The sequence below is a fragment of the Neomonachus schauinslandi genome, chromosome 14 (assembly GCF_002201575.2).
Source record: "Neomonachus schauinslandi chromosome 14, ASM220157v2, whole genome shotgun sequence".
NCBI lineage: Eukaryota > Metazoa > Chordata > Mammalia > Carnivora > Phocidae > Neomonachus > Neomonachus schauinslandi.
Genome location: NC_058416.1, coordinates 17,866,400 through 17,887,212, shown reverse-complemented (window position 1 = coordinate 17,887,212; position 20,813 = coordinate 17,866,400). Strand labels below are relative to the sequence as shown.

Sequence of the window (20,813 nt, the reverse complement as noted above, 5' to 3'; positions counted from 1 at the left end):
TAGATAGATAGATAGATAGATAGATAGATAGATAGATAGATAGATAGATATAGATAAATTTATACCTAAGTATTTCATCTCTTTTGGATGCTAATATAAATGGTATTATGTTCTTAATTTCAAATTCCACTTACTCATTATTGGTATATGGGAAAGCAGTTGACTTTTGTGTATTAACCTGCATCCTGCAGCCTTGTTCTAATTGCTATTAGTTCCAGGAGTTTTTGGTTTTTTGGGGTTTGTTTTTTGTTTTTTTGTTTTGATTCCTTTGGATTTTCTGCATAGATGAACATGTTATCTGTAAACAAAGTTTTATGTCCTCCTTCACAATCTGTGCACCATTTAGTTCCTTTTCTTGCCTTATTGCATTAGCAAGGACTTCCAGTATCATGTTGAAGAAGAGTGGTGCCTTTGTCTCCATGTCTCCTCCCTTGTCTCCTTGTCTCCTACTTGCCTAGTCTCCTCCCTTGTACCTGATCTTAGTGGAAAAGCTTCAAGTTTCTTACCATTAAGTATGCTGTTAGCTTTAATCTACTCTTTCATTTGTCAGGAATTTCTTTTTGTAAATGATGTGAGGTTTGTATCTGTTTTTTTCCTTGAATGGATAACCACTTAATCCATCACTAGTTTCTGAACAATTCATCTCTTTCTTAGGCTTTGAAATACAGTATTCTCTTTATCATGTATTAAATTCATTTATATACTTGGGTCTGTTTCTGAACTCTATTCTGTTCTATTGATTTATTAATTCCCATGTCAACATCACACTATTTAAATTATTTTTGCTTTGTAATGTCTCGAGGTCTGGTAAAGCATGTTTTACCTCTTCATCTTTTGTTTCTGCATTTTCTTAGCCTTTCTTGCACTTTCATTCTTCCAGGAATTATAGAATCAGCTTGAATTTATATATTATTTTGACCTTTTCGATTATAGATAAGGCATAGAGTTCACTTATCCAAATTTTTGTTTATATTTTCATTAAGAAAAGTTTAGCTTTGGCCTTTCCATTTTTTTGCTAATAGTTATTCCCAGGTACTTGTATTATTGTGAATATCTTTTTCTGTTGCATTTTCTAATAGGTTATTTCTGGTGTACAGAAAAGCTATAGCTTTTTTTAAATGTATTATTATAAAAGAAAACATGTATACCAGGAGTGCATGAAACATAAATGGATTGCTTAATGAATTATTGTAAAGCAAATTGAATATTACCAGCTCTCCAGAAGTCCTCCATATTTCCTTTCCTTGTCAAAAACCCGTCCCCCAATCATCAAGTTTAAATAATGACCTGCCTTTTATGATAATCATCGCTTGGCTTTGTCTTATAGTTCTTAACACTCACATATGTATCCCTGATGACTAGTTTTGCCAGGTTTTTAAACTTCACAAAAATAAACTCACTTGGTGTGTATTTCTTTTGGTCTGGCTTCTTTTCTTCAGCACTCTCTTCATGTTGTTACAGGTTGTTGCATGTAGTAATAGTGGTGGTAGTAGTAGTAGTAGTCATTCTTTCTTTTTCAAAGCTATATAGTATTCCATTAAATTAATATGCCATAATCTATCCATGCTTCTGTTGATGGGCGCTTGGATTGTTTCTAGTTTTATTACAAACAGCTGCTCTGAACATTCTCGGACGTCTATCCTAATGTACACGACATATTTCTGTAGGGTTTTCTTCATTTGGGTTCCCCCAGAAGCAGACTCTGAACCAAGGATCCCAGTACAGGTCATTTATTTGAAACGTGATCCCAGAAAGCACTGGTAGGGGAGAGGAGAAGTAAGACCAAGAAGGAAAGAAAATCAGTAAGCGTTGTTTTATCAAACACATTCCCACAGCCGGCAACTGGAGCTTAATCCTACTGAGTAACTCTCTGTGTGCTCATAGAAAACATGCCTCAGAGTTCTTACACCTGGAAAACAAGGGTGTTGGGGTATTTATCTGGCAGCACTCATCCTTCACGGATTGGGAGAAGCTCCTGGGACGGGGGCATTGATTCCCCAGCCCTTCTGGCATGACCTGCCTACGGACAGAGCAGGGTCTAGCAACCAGAGAAAGCCATTAGGCAAAGAGATAAAGGTGCTGGCGGTTGGGAGTTGGGCTGGCATGCACTACAATGGTGACAGCCAAGGGAGTGTGCCAGTATATGATAGCATCTTCAACAAGAAAGTCTATGTAGGAGGCAGAATTTCGGGGTCATGGAGCGTGCATATAGTCAACCTTATCAGATACTGCCAAACAGTTTCCGAAACCGTTGTACCAGTTTACACTCCCACCAGCAGCATAGGAGAGTTCTCATAGCTTTGCCAGCACTTAGTATTTAGAGACTTTTACATTTAAGCCATTTTGATGGATGTGTAATGTTTTTAATTTGTAATTTCTGGATGACTAATAACTGTGTCTTTTTCTGTAATTACTGGAAATTTGGATTTCTTCTGTGAGGGCCTGTTCAAGTCTTTGCCTGTTTTCATATTGAGATGTCTGGCATTTCTTATTGCTTTCCAAGAGATTTTATGTATTCTAGATTCGGGCCCTTTGTCTGTCTTATGTATGTGTTGCAAATATCCATGGCTCTCTGTTTACTCTCCCTCTCTCTCTCTTTTTTCCCTTTTACTCTCTTATTCATGTCTTTTGATACGCAGAGTTCTTAATTTTCATATGCTCTAATTTGTAAATCTTTTTCCATTGGGTTAGTACTCTTTGAGTCTTAAGGAATCTTTCCCATGATTATGAAAATAGGACCCTATATTACCTTCTAGAAGCTTTATTGTTTTGCCATTAATATGAAGGTCTGTGATCCATGCAGAACTTATTTTTTTGTGTGCAGCGTGAAGGTAGGGGTTAAGAATTAAGCCCTGCCAATGCCTATCCAGTTACCCCAGCTCCATTATTAGAAAGAACACACTTTCTTCATGTTCTGCAATGCCATTGTCATTAAATGGCACTTGTCATTAAATCGAGTGTCATTAGATTGTGTTATTAAATCAAGTGTCCGTATGTGTGTGTGGGTCTGTTTGTGGGCTTTGTCTTCTTTCCTCTGGTCTAGTTATTTGTCCTTATCCCAGTACTACACCATGATCGTCTTATTAAAGGTCTTGATGGTTGATACAACAAGTCTTCCTATCTTTTTCTTCTTATCAAGAATACCTTGACTATTCTTTGATTTTTTTTGCATTCTCATAAAGATTTTAGAATCAGCTTGTCAAATCCCAAAAACTGAAAGGCAAGAGAGAAGAAAAGGAGGAATGGAGAGAAATCTGCTGGGACTTTCATTAGAGATTTGATTGGATCTATAGATCAACATGGAGAGAATTAAACTCTTTATAATATCGAGTATTCCAATACCTTTATTTAGATATTCTTTAATTTCTCCAACAAAGTTTATAGTTTTCTCTGTCAAAATATTGCATACATATTGTTAGATTTATTTCTATATACTTGATATTTTGATCCTATTATAAGTGGTATTTTGTCATCTTCTGTTTGTTGTGTTATGGAGGATTTTTGTCTACTGATACTGAGTCTAGGAACCTTGCTGAATTCTCATATTAGTTTTAATAGTTTATCTATTTATTATCTTGGATTTTCTATGTATATACAGTCAATATTGGTTTTTGTATGTTCATCTTGTAACTGACCACCTTCCTGAATTATCTTATTGGTTCCAGTAATTTCAGTATTGAGGCTCTTGTGTTTTCTAGGCTTTAAAAAAAAAATCATATTAACTTATAATTAGTGTTCTGTTTCTGCCTGGAGAAGCAGTATAGGGTAGCTGTTAGGTGCAAGGAGTCTGGAGTCAGACCACCTGACTTTGCATCCCAGCTCCATCACTTACTCTGTAACCTTAAGTAATTTGCTTAATCTTCTGTGACTCAGTAGCATTAGTTGCAAACTACCTCAGAGGTTGACTGTAAAAATTAAATGAGTTAATACCTATCAAATAATGCCTATCAAATAGTGAGCACTCAAATTATGTAGACTTTTGTCATTTTACCAACTAGTTTCATTCCTGTCTAAATTTTCACTTATTTGTCTTTTCTTATTTTCACTGCATTGACCACTTTCTCAGCACAATATTGGACAGTAGTGGTGCTCTCAGGCCTTACCTGAACACTTTGAAGCATTTCCTTCTGGTTTTTTTTCTTGTTGTAGGCAGGGTTGTTTTCTTTTTCATCTGTTTGACATATATGAAATCATTTTTAACTGGACTTACGAATCTGGTGTTTCACTCTGAAAGAGGGAGATCCTTCTCCAGAAGCATTTTTTTTCAAACTATGTACTTCACATAATGATGAAAAACATTAATGAAATTATTTGTTTGTAAACATTACGGAGATCCTGTTGCAAAAGGAGGCATCAACCATTCTGCCTGCCTGCAGATTCATTGCTTTAGCCTTTTCAAAGAGGCAATGTTTGTTAATGTAATGATACTCCTTTGGATGTTTGGGTTGAGTTCAGGGGTATTCCTAGCCACATGGGGCTGATAGCCAGTTCTTTTTTTAGGATGATATAACAATCTTGAGCTTTTAATTCTGATTGTATACCCAGTAAGCTAGAGTATGTCTTCTGTTATTTTTCTTTTCATAAAGAGTCTGTAGACACACATTTCTGAGTCCGTATGTGCCTGAGAATAACTCCCTACAGGCAAGACCACCCGAACGACAGAAATTGTAGCATTGCAACTGCACGGTCAGTGTTGCTCTGGGTTTCCTCCAATGCTGTGTATTTCTCATTCTCCGACAAGTTTTTATCTCTCTCATCTCGTCTTACTGTTTTTTATTACATACTGTTACTTACAGAGTTCTATCATTTTCTGTTTCTGTTTTATAGAAATCATCTCCTTTTGCATCATACTGAAATACCACATGATTCTCTAAAATATTAAGTTTCTGTAAGATATTTTCCGAAGAATTTCCTCTGATTCATTCTCAAATGAGAAAAATCCAGTCAGCCCTGATGTGGTTAACAGAAATGGTGTGTGTTTTCCCGACGACTTCCTTTCTGGGGGGTCCGTGCACTCACCCTCTGAGACCTGCACTAAATTGCTAACTGATACACCTAACCCAGCTCCTAACATCTGACCAGGTTTCTTTTCATTTGGCCCTGCTGGACTGACATGGCTTCAGCTCTGGTTGCTGATAAGCCAGTCAAATGGCGTATGTGCATCAGTCCCCATACCCTGCACCCCAGTCCCCATATCCCCAATATCCTGCACACCTCCTCTTGTCCTATGTTCGCCTAGAGCACTTTTCAGAAACTCAGCCTTCCACGCTGTGATCTACCACTGCTGGTGTTCTCTTCCAACCCCCACCCCCAATTTTTTTTTTCTATTTGTTTTCTGAGGGTTGCAGTTCTCAGGTGGTAGGGAGTGGAAAGCACTCTGGCCGTTTCAGAAGATACCTACCAAGACATATGCTGGCTGCTTAATTTGAATTTCCAAACAGCTGGAGGAAGCAGGTATTATTTTTTTTTTTTTTTCAATTCAGATCTTATTTTTTAACCGAGTTCCATTGGCCTTGTGTTGAGGTGAAAATTCCTCATAGATGGCCTCACACAGGTTGACTGCAGTCCTGGCTTTCAGTTTGGGGAGCTTTATCTCCTACTCTAGGTTTTTGAGATGATTTTAGTGGGAAGTTAGGGGCGGCTACACTGGCTCCCTTAGCTATTTTAAGCCAGATGTTTCTATCCAGAACGAAATATTTGTCTTAGCAACCCACGACTTCCTAGATAGCTTGTAGGAAAGCAGCCATGCCACAGGACGAAAGATCTTTCTTTGCCAGACTTCATCATCAGCAGAATGAATAACCAGAAATTGTCATTTCAAAGGCCGAGTGCCCCCAAAAGACTAATTCTAATAACCAGATGGGAATAAAAGTCCTACTGGAGTAGAAGTGAGAGAATCTGGGTTCTCGGGGCTCTGCGTGGAGTAGCTGTGGTCAGTCTTGGGCTACACATGGCACCTCTAAGAGCCTCAGACTCCTCTATCCAGGATAAAGGATGGGACCCCATGGTCTCTAAAGTCCTGCCGTTCTGGGACCTGGGGGTTTTACCAGCTGCCCTGGAACATCTGCTATTAGAAACTTGTCCCTTCTGCACTCAGAGCTTCTGCTGAAAGGGAAGCAGGGGCTGAAGGCACATCCGCACTGGGTGTGCACGCTTGAGCTATGGGCAGCAGAACCTGCTGGGGAGGGGCAGCTAGAGGTGCAGGAGGTGCCCAGGGCTGGTGCCCTCCTTTGGAAGATTCACCTTCTGGGGCCACCTGGGCCTTTTTCTGGGTCTAGCTTTACCTACAAAAGTGGTCAGGCATCCAAGGACCGCCATTTCCTAAGTCCCCTTCAGTGCCTTTGTATTGAAGGTAAAAATAAAGACAGGAAATAAAACCTGTTTTCTTCAGGGAATGTCTTTGAGGCGCGGGAACTGAGAATGGTGGCTGGCGGGCTGCCTTTCATTTGACAATAAATGGACATCGGGGAGTTGCTCTAACATTTGTCACTATAACCCTCCCAACCCCCGAGCCAAGGGAGGGGCAGGATATAGAGGAGGAGCAGACATTTATCATTTATCATCCACATTTCCAGATGAGAAGAGGGTACTGCAGGGATACCCAGATGAGCAGAAATTTGCCCCACGTCAGAAGTGAAGCCTGAGGTGTGGCTCAGGCACGCAGGGGCAACCCCAAACTTCCTGGGGCTGCTGACATCTCTGCACCCTGGACATGACCCCTTCCAGAGAGTCTCCTGAATGAGGGGCATCTGCGTGTGCTCATGTGTGCACGGCCCCCATGCTCTCTCGATTCTTCTCCCTCCTCTCTCCTTTCTCTGTCTCTTCTTTCCCCCTACCTCCCCATCCCCACCTCATATTTGCTCTAAGAAGCCAGACAGAAGCTCTCTCCCTGCCACATAGTCCTTCAACCTGGAGTGCCCGGGCTGTCCAGGAAAATTTGCCAAATGGTTTAGAGGATTTTCTCGCCAGGGTTTTGTCTGCACTCACAGTTCAAAGGGAATGAAGGAAGGATAAAACCCAACAACCGAGAATGACTCCAAGTCCATTTGCATGGTGCGTCCTCCCTGTCTCTGCTCTTGGCCTCTCAAATGGATATGGGTCTGGATGTCACTGGTTCCGCTGCCTGAGTGGCTTGGCTTCTGATCTGTGAAGAAAGCCACCTCCCAACCTGGAGACAAAGCCATTAAGTTTCCCATCTGATTCAGGCCAGGGACGTTTGCAGAAACCAGAGTGAAGTTAGAGTTTAGCTCTCAGGGGCCAAGTTCACCGGACTGCTGGCTCCACAGTAATCTGGACCGAGGTCAGGAATCAGAGGGAGGCAGGGAAAACTGCAAAGCATTTAACTGCAAATGATTTATAGTTTCCAAATTTTAGACAGCACAGGATAATTCAATGATTTGAAAAGTTCGTGTCCCTTGCAGCCCCTCCCCTTCCATCAAGGCCTCCCCCCCTCACGGGTAGGTGATCAGTCAGTGCCCCTGCCACCCCTGGCCCCCAGCGGCCAACGCGTAGAGCTGGAGCCCTCAGTCTGGTGCATCACACCCCTCCCCTCCCCGTCCCTGTAATCATGTGCCAGCACCTAGTCCTTCGCGGCCTGAGAAGCCTGCATTCCTAAGACTTAGCAGCACCGATGGCTTTCGGAACATTAAATATGTACTATCAGAGTATGTAACACCTCTATCCTTGCTTCCCTATTTGAGTGCAGGGGATCCTGTTACTGTTCTCAAAGCTCTTAGATATGCAGAATAGCTCCAAAGGCAGGGGACCCTCCTGGACACTGGCACCTCTTCCATGGGCTCGCTCTCCCGTCAGTACCAAAGGGTCACCTCTGCAGAGCAGGGAAGTAAAGGGAGTTTATTTCCTTCTTCTTACCTGCACCCCACACGTTTCTCTGACTGACTTATCTCTCTTAGCATAATACCCTCTAGCACCATCCATGTCATTGCAAATGGCAACATTTCATTCCTTTTTTATGGCTGAGTAGTGTTCCATTGTATATATACACCACATCTTCTTGATCCATTCATCAGTTAGTGGACATTTGGGCTGCCTCCGTATAGCTGTTGTAGGTAATTCTGCTATAAACATTGGGCTGTGTGTCCTTCTGAATGAGTATTGTTGTATCCTTTGGGTAAATACCCAGTAGTGCAATGGCTGGATCGTAGGGTAGTTTTCTTTTCAAATTTGTGAGGACCCTCCATACCGTTTTCCAGAGTGGCTGCACCAGCTTGCATTCCCACCTACAGTGCGGGAGGGCTCCCCTTTCTCCACATCCCCGCCAACACTTGTTCCTTGTGTTGTCGATTTTAGCCATCCTGACAGGTGTGAGGTGATCTCTCACTGTGGTTTTGATTTGCATTTCCCTGATGCTGAGTGATGTTGAGCATCTTTTCATCATCTGATTTCACTCATATGTGCAATTTAAGAAACAAAACAAATGAGCAAAGGGACAAAAAGAGAGAGGGGCACACCAAGAAACAGACTCTTAACTACAGAGATGGTTACCAGAGGGGAGGGGGGTGGGGGATGGGTTAAAGAGGTGATGGGGATGAAGAAGTGCTCTGGTCATGATGAGCACAGGGTGATGCATGGAAGTGTTGGATCACTATGCTGTACACCTGAAACTAATATTATGCTGTATATTAACTAACTGGAACTCAGATAAACACTTAAAAAGAAAAACCCATAGGTTTCTTGGAACAGGGTTGGAGCTACACATATGAATTTACGTTTGTAGTTGGTTTTTCCAGTACAACCCAGTTGATCTTTCCAGCACAGCACCAGCCCTGGTGTGTGTGTGCCTTCCTTGCTAGAGAGAGTCACTCTCCCACCTTGCAAAAGCCCTTGTGAGCAGGCAGCTTCAGGCTCTCCAACGGAAAGACAGCATCGATTCTCCTTAGCAGATTTTCCAAACCCATATCCTTGGAGGTCAAGTGACCACTGACAAGGACACACCCCCATGACTTCCTCCCACACCCCCACCCTGTGCCCTGGCAAGATCACATTGAACTATTCAGGGAAAGTATTTACTGAATGCAAGGAGAATATGGCCCTTCTGCATTATTTATTAGGAGCTAACAATACCCATCATATGTAGAATGTATTTGGACATAAATTAGTGATGTTAGGAAACACCAGTGGTCCCAAGCCTATTAGGATCTCTGACACATACATGAAAACGCATCACGGTCTTACCTTTTCTGCGAGGCTGGGAATTGACCATGAGACAACTTCACAATGAAAACAAATCTCCTTAACCTTTTATTTGCCATGAGCCCCCTGGGCAGTTCATCTACCATTGAGTGAGTCTTGGAAAACCATTTCAAATTATGAATTCCTAACCTCACCTTCTTATTTTTTAGAGATTTATTTATTTTTAAGAGAGAGAGAGCATGGGGTGGGGAGGGGCAGAGGGAGAAAGAGTCTTAAGCAGATTCTGCACTGAGGGCAGAGCCCGACACAGGGCTCGATCTCACGACCCTGAGATCATGAGCTGAACTGAAATCAAGAGTTGAATGCTTAACTGACTGTGCCACCCAGGCACCCCTAACCTTACCTTCTTATAAACCTTTTTTCTTCTTTTTCCATGAAGGGGAAAAGAATATTTACATTTACTAAGCACCTATTGCGTGCCAAGTGCTACAGCTGGCCTCTTTTTTAAAAATTTTATTTATTTGAGAGAGAGAGAGCAGAGTGAGAGAGAGAGAGCAAGCACAAGCTGGGGGGGCGGGGAGCAGAGGGAGAAGCAGCCTCCCCCGCCGAGCAGGGAGCCCAAAGTGGGGCTCAATCTCAGGACCCCAGGATCATGACCTGAGCCGAAGGCAGATGTTTAACCGACTGAGCCACCCAGGCGCCCCACAGTTGGCCTCTTGATGTCCGGAGTGGTGGGCATTAGTATCCCCATTTTATAGATGAGGTAGATGAGGGAACTGAGGCTCAAGGTCATGCAGTTGATAACCAGGTCTCAGTTTCAAGCGGAGACTTCCTGTCCGACATTTGACTTTCCCCGGGCAGGAAGGCAAAGGTTTTTCTTGGCTTCTGTATCTATCACCACAGCGATGCTACATAACACAGAACCACAAAACCCGTAGCATGAAGCCAGAAACATTTACTTTTGCTCCAGAGTCTGTGGGTCATCTGGGCGGCTCTGCCTCTCCAGGGCCCCGCGTGGGTGGTCTCCGCTGGACCCACTCATGCACCTGCCCTCGGCTGCGGGGCCACCAGGCCCGGCTGGCCCAGGCTGGTGTGGGCTTGTCACGTGGCCGCCAGGCAGAGTTCCAAGAGCATGAACAAACCACATGGCTCCTTGAGGCCTGGGCTCAGAACTGCCATGCCGTCACTTCTGCCACATTTGTTCGGCTAAAGCAAATCATCTGGCCAGCCCAGCACCCCTGCAAAGGCAAGCAAATGCCATCTCGTGCTGGGAGGAGCTACAGAGTCACATTGCAGGGGGTACAGATATTGGGAAGGGAAGAATTGGGGCCAATTTTGCAATTAGTCGGCCTCAGTTCCCTCTGTGGGGCTGCTCTGCCCCCTTGGGGGCACCTGCTTTCTGTAAGTCTCTGCTCCCCCCTCAAAGCCTGCTCTAGGAGCCTGTCCTCGTTCACACAAAGGGGCGGGACCGCTGCTGCGGAGAATTTAAAAGGACTCTGTTCCCCAGGAGAAGGAGGGCAGTCCTTCTGGCAGGGGTTAGGTCTTCCATCCATCTGATGAAGCTAAAGCAGGCACGAGGGGAGCCTGGGGTGGGGTGGGGGCAGCGGGCCTGCCAGGGGTCTTGGAAAACACACAGATAGATCCTTCTCCGCCTCCACCTGAGATTGGTGCTTCTTGCGGATTCCCCTTTGGAATGGGCTCCCCCTTGCCCGGCCCCAAGCATCGCCTCCCCTCCAGGAGCTCGGCAGCTCACCTTCCCAGGGGCCTCTGCAAGGACCTCTCTGGCCCGTGTGCTTGTGGTTTCCAAGGAGCAGGGTGGCAAGGACAAGTCCATTTCTGCAGGACTCCAGGGCCAAGCTGGCCTACACAGGAAGCTGGAGGGAGGAGCGGGGAGGTGCTGAGTGGGGTGGAGAGGAGAGGGAAAGCGGGGGCTGGGCAGAGGTGGGAAGAGCTGCCGGATTCCTGGAGGACAGGGACAGGCCTGAAAGCCCATGAAAAAAGAACACGCTGAGAAGAAACTGGAGAGACAGGGGTTTACAAATCCAGTCTGAAAGATCAGAAATAAGAGGACAAGCCAGGGGAGGCTGATGTTTGCACCCCGCTGGAGACCAACCCTGGCCATGCTTGCCCTGCTAACTCACACTCAGTGCGTGCCCGGGCCACCTTCCGCCAGCACATAACTCATGAGCGCCCCCTAGGATCCTTGCAAGGTGGTGGTCCCAGAGCTCAAACCCTGAAGTGTCTTGTCTGGGAGGGAAAAGAAACTCCTGATTCCACTCCCCACTAGGTAGGTGGGAGAAGTATCCCCAAAAGAGGCACCTGCCCAGTGTGGGACTTTCCAGGTAGAATGTATTGTGTATATTAACGCAGTTGTGTATATTAAGCTTGCAGGTAACAGCCAAAATTTCCATTCTTCTTCCCTGCCTGAGGAGAGATGAACAGGTGTCACTGAGAAAGACAGCATCTGCCTTTGGTTTGGGACAATAAGTGAAATGGTACTAAACAGAGGGAGAGGCCCATGAAGGCAAATCCATCCCCAAGGTGGGAAGGCCCTGGGCAGCTGAGCCCCGTGCAGTGACCACTAGGGAAAGGAAGGCACGGGGAGGCCCAGTGACCACACCCAGGTCACACAGCTGGGCTTTGCACTTGGGTCGGTGGGAACTGCCAGGCCCTCATCCACTTCAGCCTTCTCCTTCTGTCAGTTGCTCAAGAAAAGCAAAATTATAGAGTCTTTCGTTTCAAGTCTTAGTAGAGCTCATTTCTATGAGACATTTTCCTTTCCTGTCAATTGAGGCCATTAGGCAGGAGCCCAAAGGACCGTCCAGCACTAATTCTGTAGCAAACAGTCGGCCTGAATTCTCCAGAAACAAGTGGCAGTGGTCCAGCCCAAACAGAAGAGGTTGTCTAACAGGGACCTGAACTCACGGGACAAAACCCCCCCAGCGTGAGAAGCTTCGGGGCCAGAGCAGGGGGCGCCGAGGAGTCTGACCCGGCGCTGGCTTCCTTTTACTTCGTGGGCTCCCCAGGCACTAGGGAGGCTGGGAAGGGGTCTCTAGGCCTGTCCTCACTTCAGAGCTGGTTGTATCACCCTATATAAGTAGTCCCCGAGCCTTCACCGACTGTAAGATGAGAATCTACAGCTCTACCCCTCATTCCGCTCCCAGACGTCTTGGGAAGAAAGTTCTGACGGGGTTCAGCCTTCGGCTTCTGCTCCGGCTCACCTCGCTGGGCCTCCGGCTCCCCACCTGAACAGTGACAGTCCCGGGCCAGCCCAGAGCCCTTGCATTCTATGACTCAGTGATGAGGATGCAGTTGTGGTGCGAGATGGGCAGGTGCCTTGCAGGGACCAGGTGTCAAGGGGAAGTATGGTTCCAGGATGACCGCGGCCTGTATCTGCCTCACAGAACTTACTCATTCCTGTCCCCCTTCCTCTCTACACCCTCCCACACTCACGGTTGAGGCCACGCACCTGGGACACCAGGGAAGACCAAAAGAGAAAACAAGGCAGGAGGCAAGCCAATGTTTGTAGAGGATATTGGCCCAGATTTTGTTATCAGGAGATTACCATGCACCGCTGTTTACACAGAATCCTCCTGATGAAGGCTTGGCACCAGGTGTCCCAGGAGGCTGCGGTGGGGACAATAGTTTGGGACCTGAAGTGACAATATAGGCAAGCATGCTGGTTCCCATGTCTCAGGAGGGCCCAAGGAGGTTTGTAAAAAACCAGAATCTCTGGGGGTGAAGCCCTAGAGGCTGCCCTGCGAACAGATCCCCTCAGATGTGACAACAGTGTGGATGCCGTTTCTATAGATGAGAAAGATGGAGAGAGGGGTGCCTGGGCGGCTCCGTCGGTTAAGCGTATGCCTTCGGCTCAGGTCATGATCCCTGGGTTCTGGATCAAGCCTCGCATCGGGCTCCCTGCTCAGTGTAAAGCCTGCTTCTCCCTCTCCCTGCCCCCCACTTGTGCTCTCTCTCACTCTCTCTCTCTCTCAAGTAAATAAGTAATCTTAAGAAAGGAAAGAAGGAAGGAGGGAAGATGGAGAGAGGGAAGGACTGGATTCTTCTTACCCTGGGTCTGCAGCAGACTTGGAATGGAACCTCATTCCAAGGTCGATGACTTACCCAATCTAGGTCTCAATTTATTTCATTTTAAAATGAAAACAATTCTGCCGGCTTATCTACCTCAGGATTCCTGGGGAAATGCAGAGAGAGGGAAGGGAGCGCTTGTCCATGCTCTCTTGTACCTCTGCAGGTCAGCACCGTTACTTCCATTGGATGGGGAACACGGGCTCCGAGGGGTGAAGCGATCTGCCGAGGTCCCAAGGCCCTGTAGGAAAAGGAGCCCGGCTGTGAATCCAGGCTTGCCTGGTTCCAAAGCTCTCCTTTCCATCAAAGTGCTCCTCGGAGAATTTGGAAGTCAGGTGTATGCCTGGGAGTCAGCTGAGGCATATGGACCAGCAGCACTGGTATCACCTGGGAGCTCATTAGAAATGCAGGTTCTCAGGCCCTGCCCAGGCTGCCTGCCCCAGAGTCTCCAGGGATCCCTGTGCCTGAGTTGAGAAGCACTGTTGAGGAAGACAGGCGATCAGACAAGAGAGAGTGAGTGAGTCTGAAGATAAGGGTGTGGTAAGCGTACAGAATCCAACAGAAATGGAAGATCCTCGCAGGGATGAGCAAGGAGACCGCCTTTAGTGGGACGCGCCGTGAGGAGTGAACAGGTGTGGAGCATCTCGGCCTTTCTGCCTGAGCTTCCGTCGCCCTGGAAGCACGCCTTCTCTGAGAAAGTCCGACCCTCCAAGAGAATGGGTTTTCAGGTGGAAACAAATTGCTTTCATCGGCGTATGTGTATGGGGATGGGTGTGTGTGTTTCATTTTCAAAGGTACTGTGATTCCTTTTACTTTTAAAAAGGAAGAAGGAAAAGATCAGGGAGAAAACGTTTAGCAAAGCAAAGTGTCCTCACTTTTTCTGTATTTCAGGAGTGACTCCTTTATGGCAGAGAGCACCCACCAGAGAGGACAGCCAGTTAGGTGGGGGGCAGTTCGGCGTCCACAAGATCTTCTCTCTGCATGCTGGTCCTCAGGTTAAACTGTAAGACCCATCAGTTGGAAGGCTATCTCCCCCCGCCCCAATACTCCAACGGTAACAGCTCCCCTGCACGAGATGCTCCCTGCAGAAGGTCACGCCCTGACCCACGGCTCAGACGGGAGACTGGCAAACCGGGGCTTTGAGAAGTGTGGGAAGACATCCAGGCAGCACCCAAACTGCTCACTTGGGGGGCGTGTCAGTCCAGTACAAAGGAATGTCCAACCTGGGCCCAGAACGTCCAGTAGGGTTTGATTCGGGAAGGAGCGTCTCTGCTCCCTCCTTGCCTTTCCCGTGTTAGCTCTGTCGATGCTGCACGACGCCCCTGGGGGAGCTGGGCTTCCTTTCCAGTGACTTGAACAGGGGTTCTCATGTTTCCATTCCTGATTTGTATGCCCCATGTTATTTCACCCTTACGAGTCTCTTTTCTGAGACCCAAATCGGTCTGTGAAGTGTACAGACCCCCAGAAATAGTCCAGGCATCACGCGACCTCGGCATCCCAAGTATTCCATTATGTCCACGGCTCCCAAACGGGCCAGTTGGGAATATTACACAGACCTGCTCCCTGCCTTCTGGGAACTTGCAGGGTAAGGCAGAGGTAGTGGTGCATAAATTAAAGTCCCCCCTAGTTCGGGCTGCTCCTGCCACCCCCAGCCCTTGTCCTCTTGTACTGGCTTCAGGCTACCCAAGCTGGAGTGGGCTCAACCAGCTTCTTCCGGCCTTTCCCTCCTTGTTTTGGTTTTGTTCTGTTTTTTCCTTAATTCTTCAAAAGTCTGGAAGAAGGGGACTTGGGTTGGGATGATACCATCGTTCTGTCACTTCTAATTTCATTCTGTTAACAATTTTTTGAATCACATGGGTAGAAGCTTTGATTTTGGAAAAAAATGATGCACTTTTAAGTTTTGACTCCACAATGTCATTTCAGCTCGGCTGTAAACACTTCTAGAAGCTGAGTATGAAAGAGGAACTGCCTGCCCAGGCTCCCGCTGGGAACCCAGAGTCATCTCTCCCTTCCTGGTGCCTGATTTCAGAGATGAAGAATTTTCAGGGTGTGCTGGGAGGCAGGGGGCTGCCACTGGTTTAAAACCAGACGGTGGGGGCGCCTGGGTGGCTCAGTTGGTTAAGCGACTGCCTTCGGCTCAGGTCATGATCCTGGAGTCCCGGGATCGAGTCCCGCATCGGGCTCCCTGCTCGGCGGGGAGTCTGCTTCTCCCTCTGACCCTCCCCCCTCTCATGTGCTCTCTCTCTCTCTCTCTCTCATTCTCTCTCTTTCAAATAAATAAATAAAATCTTTAAAAAATAAAAATAAAAAAAAAAACAGACAGTGTAGAGCCGCCCGGGCCTTTCTCACCCTTCCTCCCTTCTCCACTCACTGGCGCCTTCCATCACCCGGAGCCGAACTGGGAAGGCTGGTTATTGACAGCTGAGCAATTCGCACAATAAAGTTTAACGGTTTACATCCCCTTGTATGACTCTGTCAGTGTTTTCCATGGCTCACCTTCTCGGGGGGGCTGCTTCTCACACTCGTACTGACTCACTCCTTCTTCTCTTTCCCTTCAAGCGTGCAAACGCAAAGAGCAAGAACCAAACAAAGACAGGAACAATTCCCAGAAGAAATCCCGCCTGGTGTTCACCGACCTCCAACGCCGAACCCTCTTTGCCATCTTCAAGGAGAACAAACGGCCATCCAAAGAGATGCAGATCACCATTTCCCAGCAGCTGGGCCTGGAGCTTACGACTGTCAGCAACTTCTTCATGAATGCCCGGCGCCGCAGCCTAGAGAAGTGGCAGGATGATCTGAGCACAGCGGGCTCCTCGTCCACCTCCAGCACTTGTACCAAAGCGTGATGGAAGGACTCTCGGTTGGGCACAGGTCACCTCCAGATGAGGACAACCGACACAAAAGAAAACACAAAGGAAAAAGACACCGGATTCTTAGCTGGGGCCCTTCACTGGTGATTTGAAAGCACAATTCTCTTGAAAAGAAACTTCTATTCTAGCTGTAATCATAGACCAGGTGTTCTTGTTTTGTTTTGTTTGTAATGGCTATGGAGTCCAAGTGCAAGCTGAAAATTAATCTTTTTGAACCGGACCTCGTCCTCTGAGCATGCTAAGCATCCCAGAAATCCAAATGAGGGGCCTTCCTGGAGCGAGTTGATTTCAGTGTGGTGTCAGCCAAGCTTGGGATCCCTTCAGATGTCAACAGTCCCACTTTGGGCCCTGTTGCAGTCAGAGTTCCCACGTGTCATGGTGGGAATTTGCCTGTGTAAGGATTCTGAGTTTGGGCTCCCAAGATGCTACCATGAGAGATTCTTCTAGCAACAAGAATGACCTCATCCAAGTGCTTAGCCTCATCATACCACAGTACACCAAAGCTCACAGCCATAACATAAAAACATCAGAATGATAATTACTGAGCACAACTTTTAAACACGGAAATTAAAAAAAAAATCCAAGGACCTGTTTTTCCAACTCAGGCATCGTTTCATTGAATGGTTTAGAAAGCTTTAAGTTGATCCAGTTTACAATTTTCTTTTCCTTACCTCCTGGAAATCTCACGTGGTCTTGGATTCATCAAAAAAAAAAAATCAGTTCTCTTGAGCTTAACGTATCAAGCACAACGTAGATAAACAGAGAAGTAAGGAAGGTTCTGTATTCACCACATCTGGATTTTCAAGACGCTGATTGTGAAGTCATTAGGGAATCGTTGGGAATATGGCTTCAAGCACATTTTGCAGTTTGCTACAAATTCTGTTTGTACATAATGCAGACGCACACTCAGGAGGCCAATTTAACTGTTACGGTACATGGAGCAAATGCAGCATTTTAAAAGATCTAGATTTTTTTTAGATCATTGATGTATCCTTCTTGGTTATTAGTCACCTGGTTCCTCCTATTGTGCATTGTAACTACCACATGATTCATTCTCATTCTTTCGGATTTCAGTTGTTTCTTCATCCATCCCATTGGTAGGGACGTTTTTCAGTGTTTTCTAGCAAGAAAAAAAAAAAGTAATTCAAACCACCATACGTGTTACTCATGAAGGTCATCTAGTCCCAATCTCTTCCACTGTCGAATCATCCTTGCAAAACAGCTGAATAAATCTGGAGAAAACACAGCACACCAAAGAAGCAGAATACTGCAAACCAAAGACATTTATTACTTGCCATTTTCTAGCCTAAATGATTACTTTTAGAAATCAGAAAACCTCTGCAACTCCGAATGGCATTCAGCTCTTGCATTTGGCTCACCATCGGGCTGAGCGGACCGGCTAGCCAAGCCACCCAGGGAGTGGCTTTGCCACGCCAGCTCTGGGTCCTGGCTGTCACCTTCCCACAGCACGCAGAAGAGCGCCCACAGAACTCTGGGAGGTTGCGAAGGTCACGATGTGCATATTTACCAGTGAATGGCCCCAGGTGAGCCCCATGGGGATGTTCGAAGCAAGCCAAACGCTGCAATGATTCTTTACAGACACTTGAGACTGAATTTTTTATGAATTACTTAATCGAAACCAAAGAAACTTTTTCTGCACCTACTTCTGCAACAAACAAAACTGTTCCATTAAAATGAATAAATAAATAAATACGTAAATCAGTGAAAATCACCACCAAGAAGAAGGAAGCACGCCAGAAAAAAAACAAAAACAAAAAAAACAAAACAAAACAAAAAAGCGAGACACACTGTGTTTAAACAGACCTCTTGGGACATTTTTTGGAAGCAGATTTTAAAGAAAGGGTTGAGGCAGGAATAGATAGAAGGAAAAGCCTCGGCGGCTCCTGCCTCATTTGACAACTCACGCGGTAATCTTAAAGTTGAAGATTGTCTTTAATTTGTGCCTATGCAGTTTTTCAAAAGAACACGGAACAGAGCAACAGAAACCTCAACAGCTACAATACCAAAGATGAGGATTTCTCACATCTTTTGTTCAGTTCATTATCTCCTCTTGTCTGGCTAAAATACTAATAGCGTCATTGATCTGTGTAAAGGTAATCAATTTTGTTCCTGAGCAACAAAAGGCAAGGGTCGTTGATTTGATTTTATTGTTTCCCTTTAATTTTGTTTTACGGCTTTCTGCCCCAACATGGAATCTCTCAAAAGGTTCCATGGACTCCAAGTTTAAGATGTTGGGATACTGAAGTATTATTCTCTCTACTCCTCAGAGTACGGGGAATAATGTCACTTGAATGTTCTTTGCTTATCCCGTAGACTTGGTTCCTTCTATGTTCAGAGTCTCAGCATCAGGGGAGGGAAGGGGAGTGAGGGTCAGGGTTAGCGGTCTTGGTGACACAGCGTCTCCTGAACCACAGAACCAAAGAGTTTATAGAGGAATCAAGAGCCTCATTTTCATGTGATTGCTACATCCTAACGGCTTCATTTGGGGGTGGGGGGAAACATGTGAAAATAATTGCCAGTTTCTACTTTTCTATTAGCTTTTTAAAAATCAGCTGTAAAGTTGCATTTCTAAAGAAAGAGAGATATATATATAATATATGAATACATATATAGATTCAACTTGACATTGGTGATAACCCCAAATTCTTGCTGTCCAAATCCATGTCTTGTTTTGGTCAAGTGCTTCATCTATTAGGCCTTCAGTTCCGAATCTCGCTCATTCCTCATGCCATCCCAGAGTCCGTTTTCCACTGTGGATGATTTGGAGTACTCAGATTTCTGTGAAAATTCCCGGGAAAGGTTGAAAGTCAAATTCAAGCATTTCAACATTTAACCTGTTGATAAATGGATTCGTGGTGCAAATGAGTTTTATATGTATTTGGGGTCATCTCTAGTCTAATGCCTCAACCACCGTCAAGGTGGCGAGTGAGGTCTGTGCATGAGATCTGGCCCACCAGTGGGGAGCTTGTCTTCTGTAACTGTTGGGAAGGCTCAGCGGTCCAGTCCCTCTAGCTGTGGCAATGAGGCCAGCCCAGAAATCCGCCCTCCAGGAGCTACCCTGTCCCATCAGGGTGTTGCCGATCCCCTCAGGGAGCAGATCCACCAAAGGGACTTCTCACAGGGGAAGTCCAGCTCCTGTCGCAATGGGCTGATGAGGTTTCCCCCGGAGGCTAATTCCCGAGGTATATAAGCCTGTGTGCAGCCACACTGGAGCTGGAACGAGGCAGCGGTACCGACTGGGGGCTTGTCTCCCTCCTGGAGGGAAAACACAAAGCAGGATTTGGGGAGAATCCCAGCGTCCTGCCCCCAAGAGCCCCGTCGTCCATGGTGCCACCTCCTGGCTCCCACCATGGGGGTCTCCCTTTGCAGGGCCAGCACCCACAGAGCTGTGAAGGAACAGACTCTCCGTGGCTTTGGCATTTCATCCTCCCTCGGGATGTCCCAGGACTTTGCCCTGTATCCTTTTGTGTCTTGCTCATACCCCTTGTCTCCTTTGTCCAACGACTGAGAAAAGAGCATACTGCAGCCGGGGAATGCTCCCTATGGGTTGATGCAAAGGAACTTCAGCCCGGCTATTTCTACATGAGATCCTTGTGACTTGCGGCCAGTGTTCTGGAGATTGGATTGAGGGAGCAAGCCTGCTTGGTTTGGTCAGTGATCCTTCGGCACGCTAATCTCACCATTTGGGTTCGGGCACCCTCTGAAGATGTCAAAACCCAAAGAGGCTGCCTTTGTGGCCTGAGATTTCAATACCGATAAAACCTGTTGTAGCCATATCCACCCCCTCGGTGGTCCCGGTGACCCGAGGAGGACGTCCTAATGTAAAAAAGGCAAGAACTTCCCTCCAAGGACTTTTGTTAAATGTCTCTTACTGGATAATGTCATACCAGAGAGAGGTGCTTGCTTTTAGAAAATTATTTACATACATATATGAACACATACGAATACATACATGTGTGTATTCATATATGTTATTATCAAAATTGTAAGCCCTACAGAATTTCAATTTGTGAAAAATCTGAAAGAAAAAAAAAAAAACCCTGAATGAAATTGAAAGGTAATGAAATTTGACCCAGTGGGTTTCCTCAAGCATTTTTAAAATTTACTTCAGTTAATAATTTCAGAGAAAATAACCATTTGGACTTGGTTACACTTGAGGATCTGTTTCTTCAATCCAAGAAAAATTCCAGACACGCCTCAGCCATTAGCAACAAAGGGGACAGCGTGAAGGGACAGTTCTGAACCAAAATTCACATTCTTGAGGCAACAGAAATCTAAAGGCTATTGAGTGGAAAAATAACTTTTCTCTATTCCTATAGGGAAATAGGCTTGCTTTACTTTTGTTTTCAATGTGCTTTTGGTACTGGGGATATAATTCTTTCATTCCGGGAAGATTTTTAAAAGAGCCGGTCTATTTCATTTTTAAAGGAAAACAGCAACAACAATAAAACTCAACCCTGATATGCAAAGGCTTTTCCAAAATGTAAAATGGTAGGTTATACCACTTAAAGGTACTGGAGAGAAGAAGGAATGAAGGACTCAGCATGACGCTTTCTCTGGAGAGATCAGAGCATCACCTCTGCATCTTTTCCCACAGGCTCTTGGCAATTGTGGGCTTAGGAAATTTAAGCTAATTTTCATTTCTAGCTAAAATGAAATCAGAATTCGGAAGGTAAATCTGAC

General features: G+C 45.8%; 1 protein-coding gene across 1 annotated transcript in view; it reads left to right on the top strand.

The window, feature by feature from the left end:
* ONECUT2 (one cut homeobox 2) overlaps positions 1-17,884 on the top strand; it is a 46,264-nt gene extending 28,380 nt beyond the window's left edge. Inside the window, exon 2 of the mRNA XM_021686379.2 lies at positions 15,799-17,884. Within this exon, the coding sequence (XP_021542054.1) occupies positions 15,799-16,085 (287 nt within the window). The 3' untranslated portion in view covers positions 16,086-17,884. The remainder of the gene's footprint in view (positions 1-15,798) is intronic.
* Positions 17,885-20,813: the final 2,929 nt, after the last annotated feature.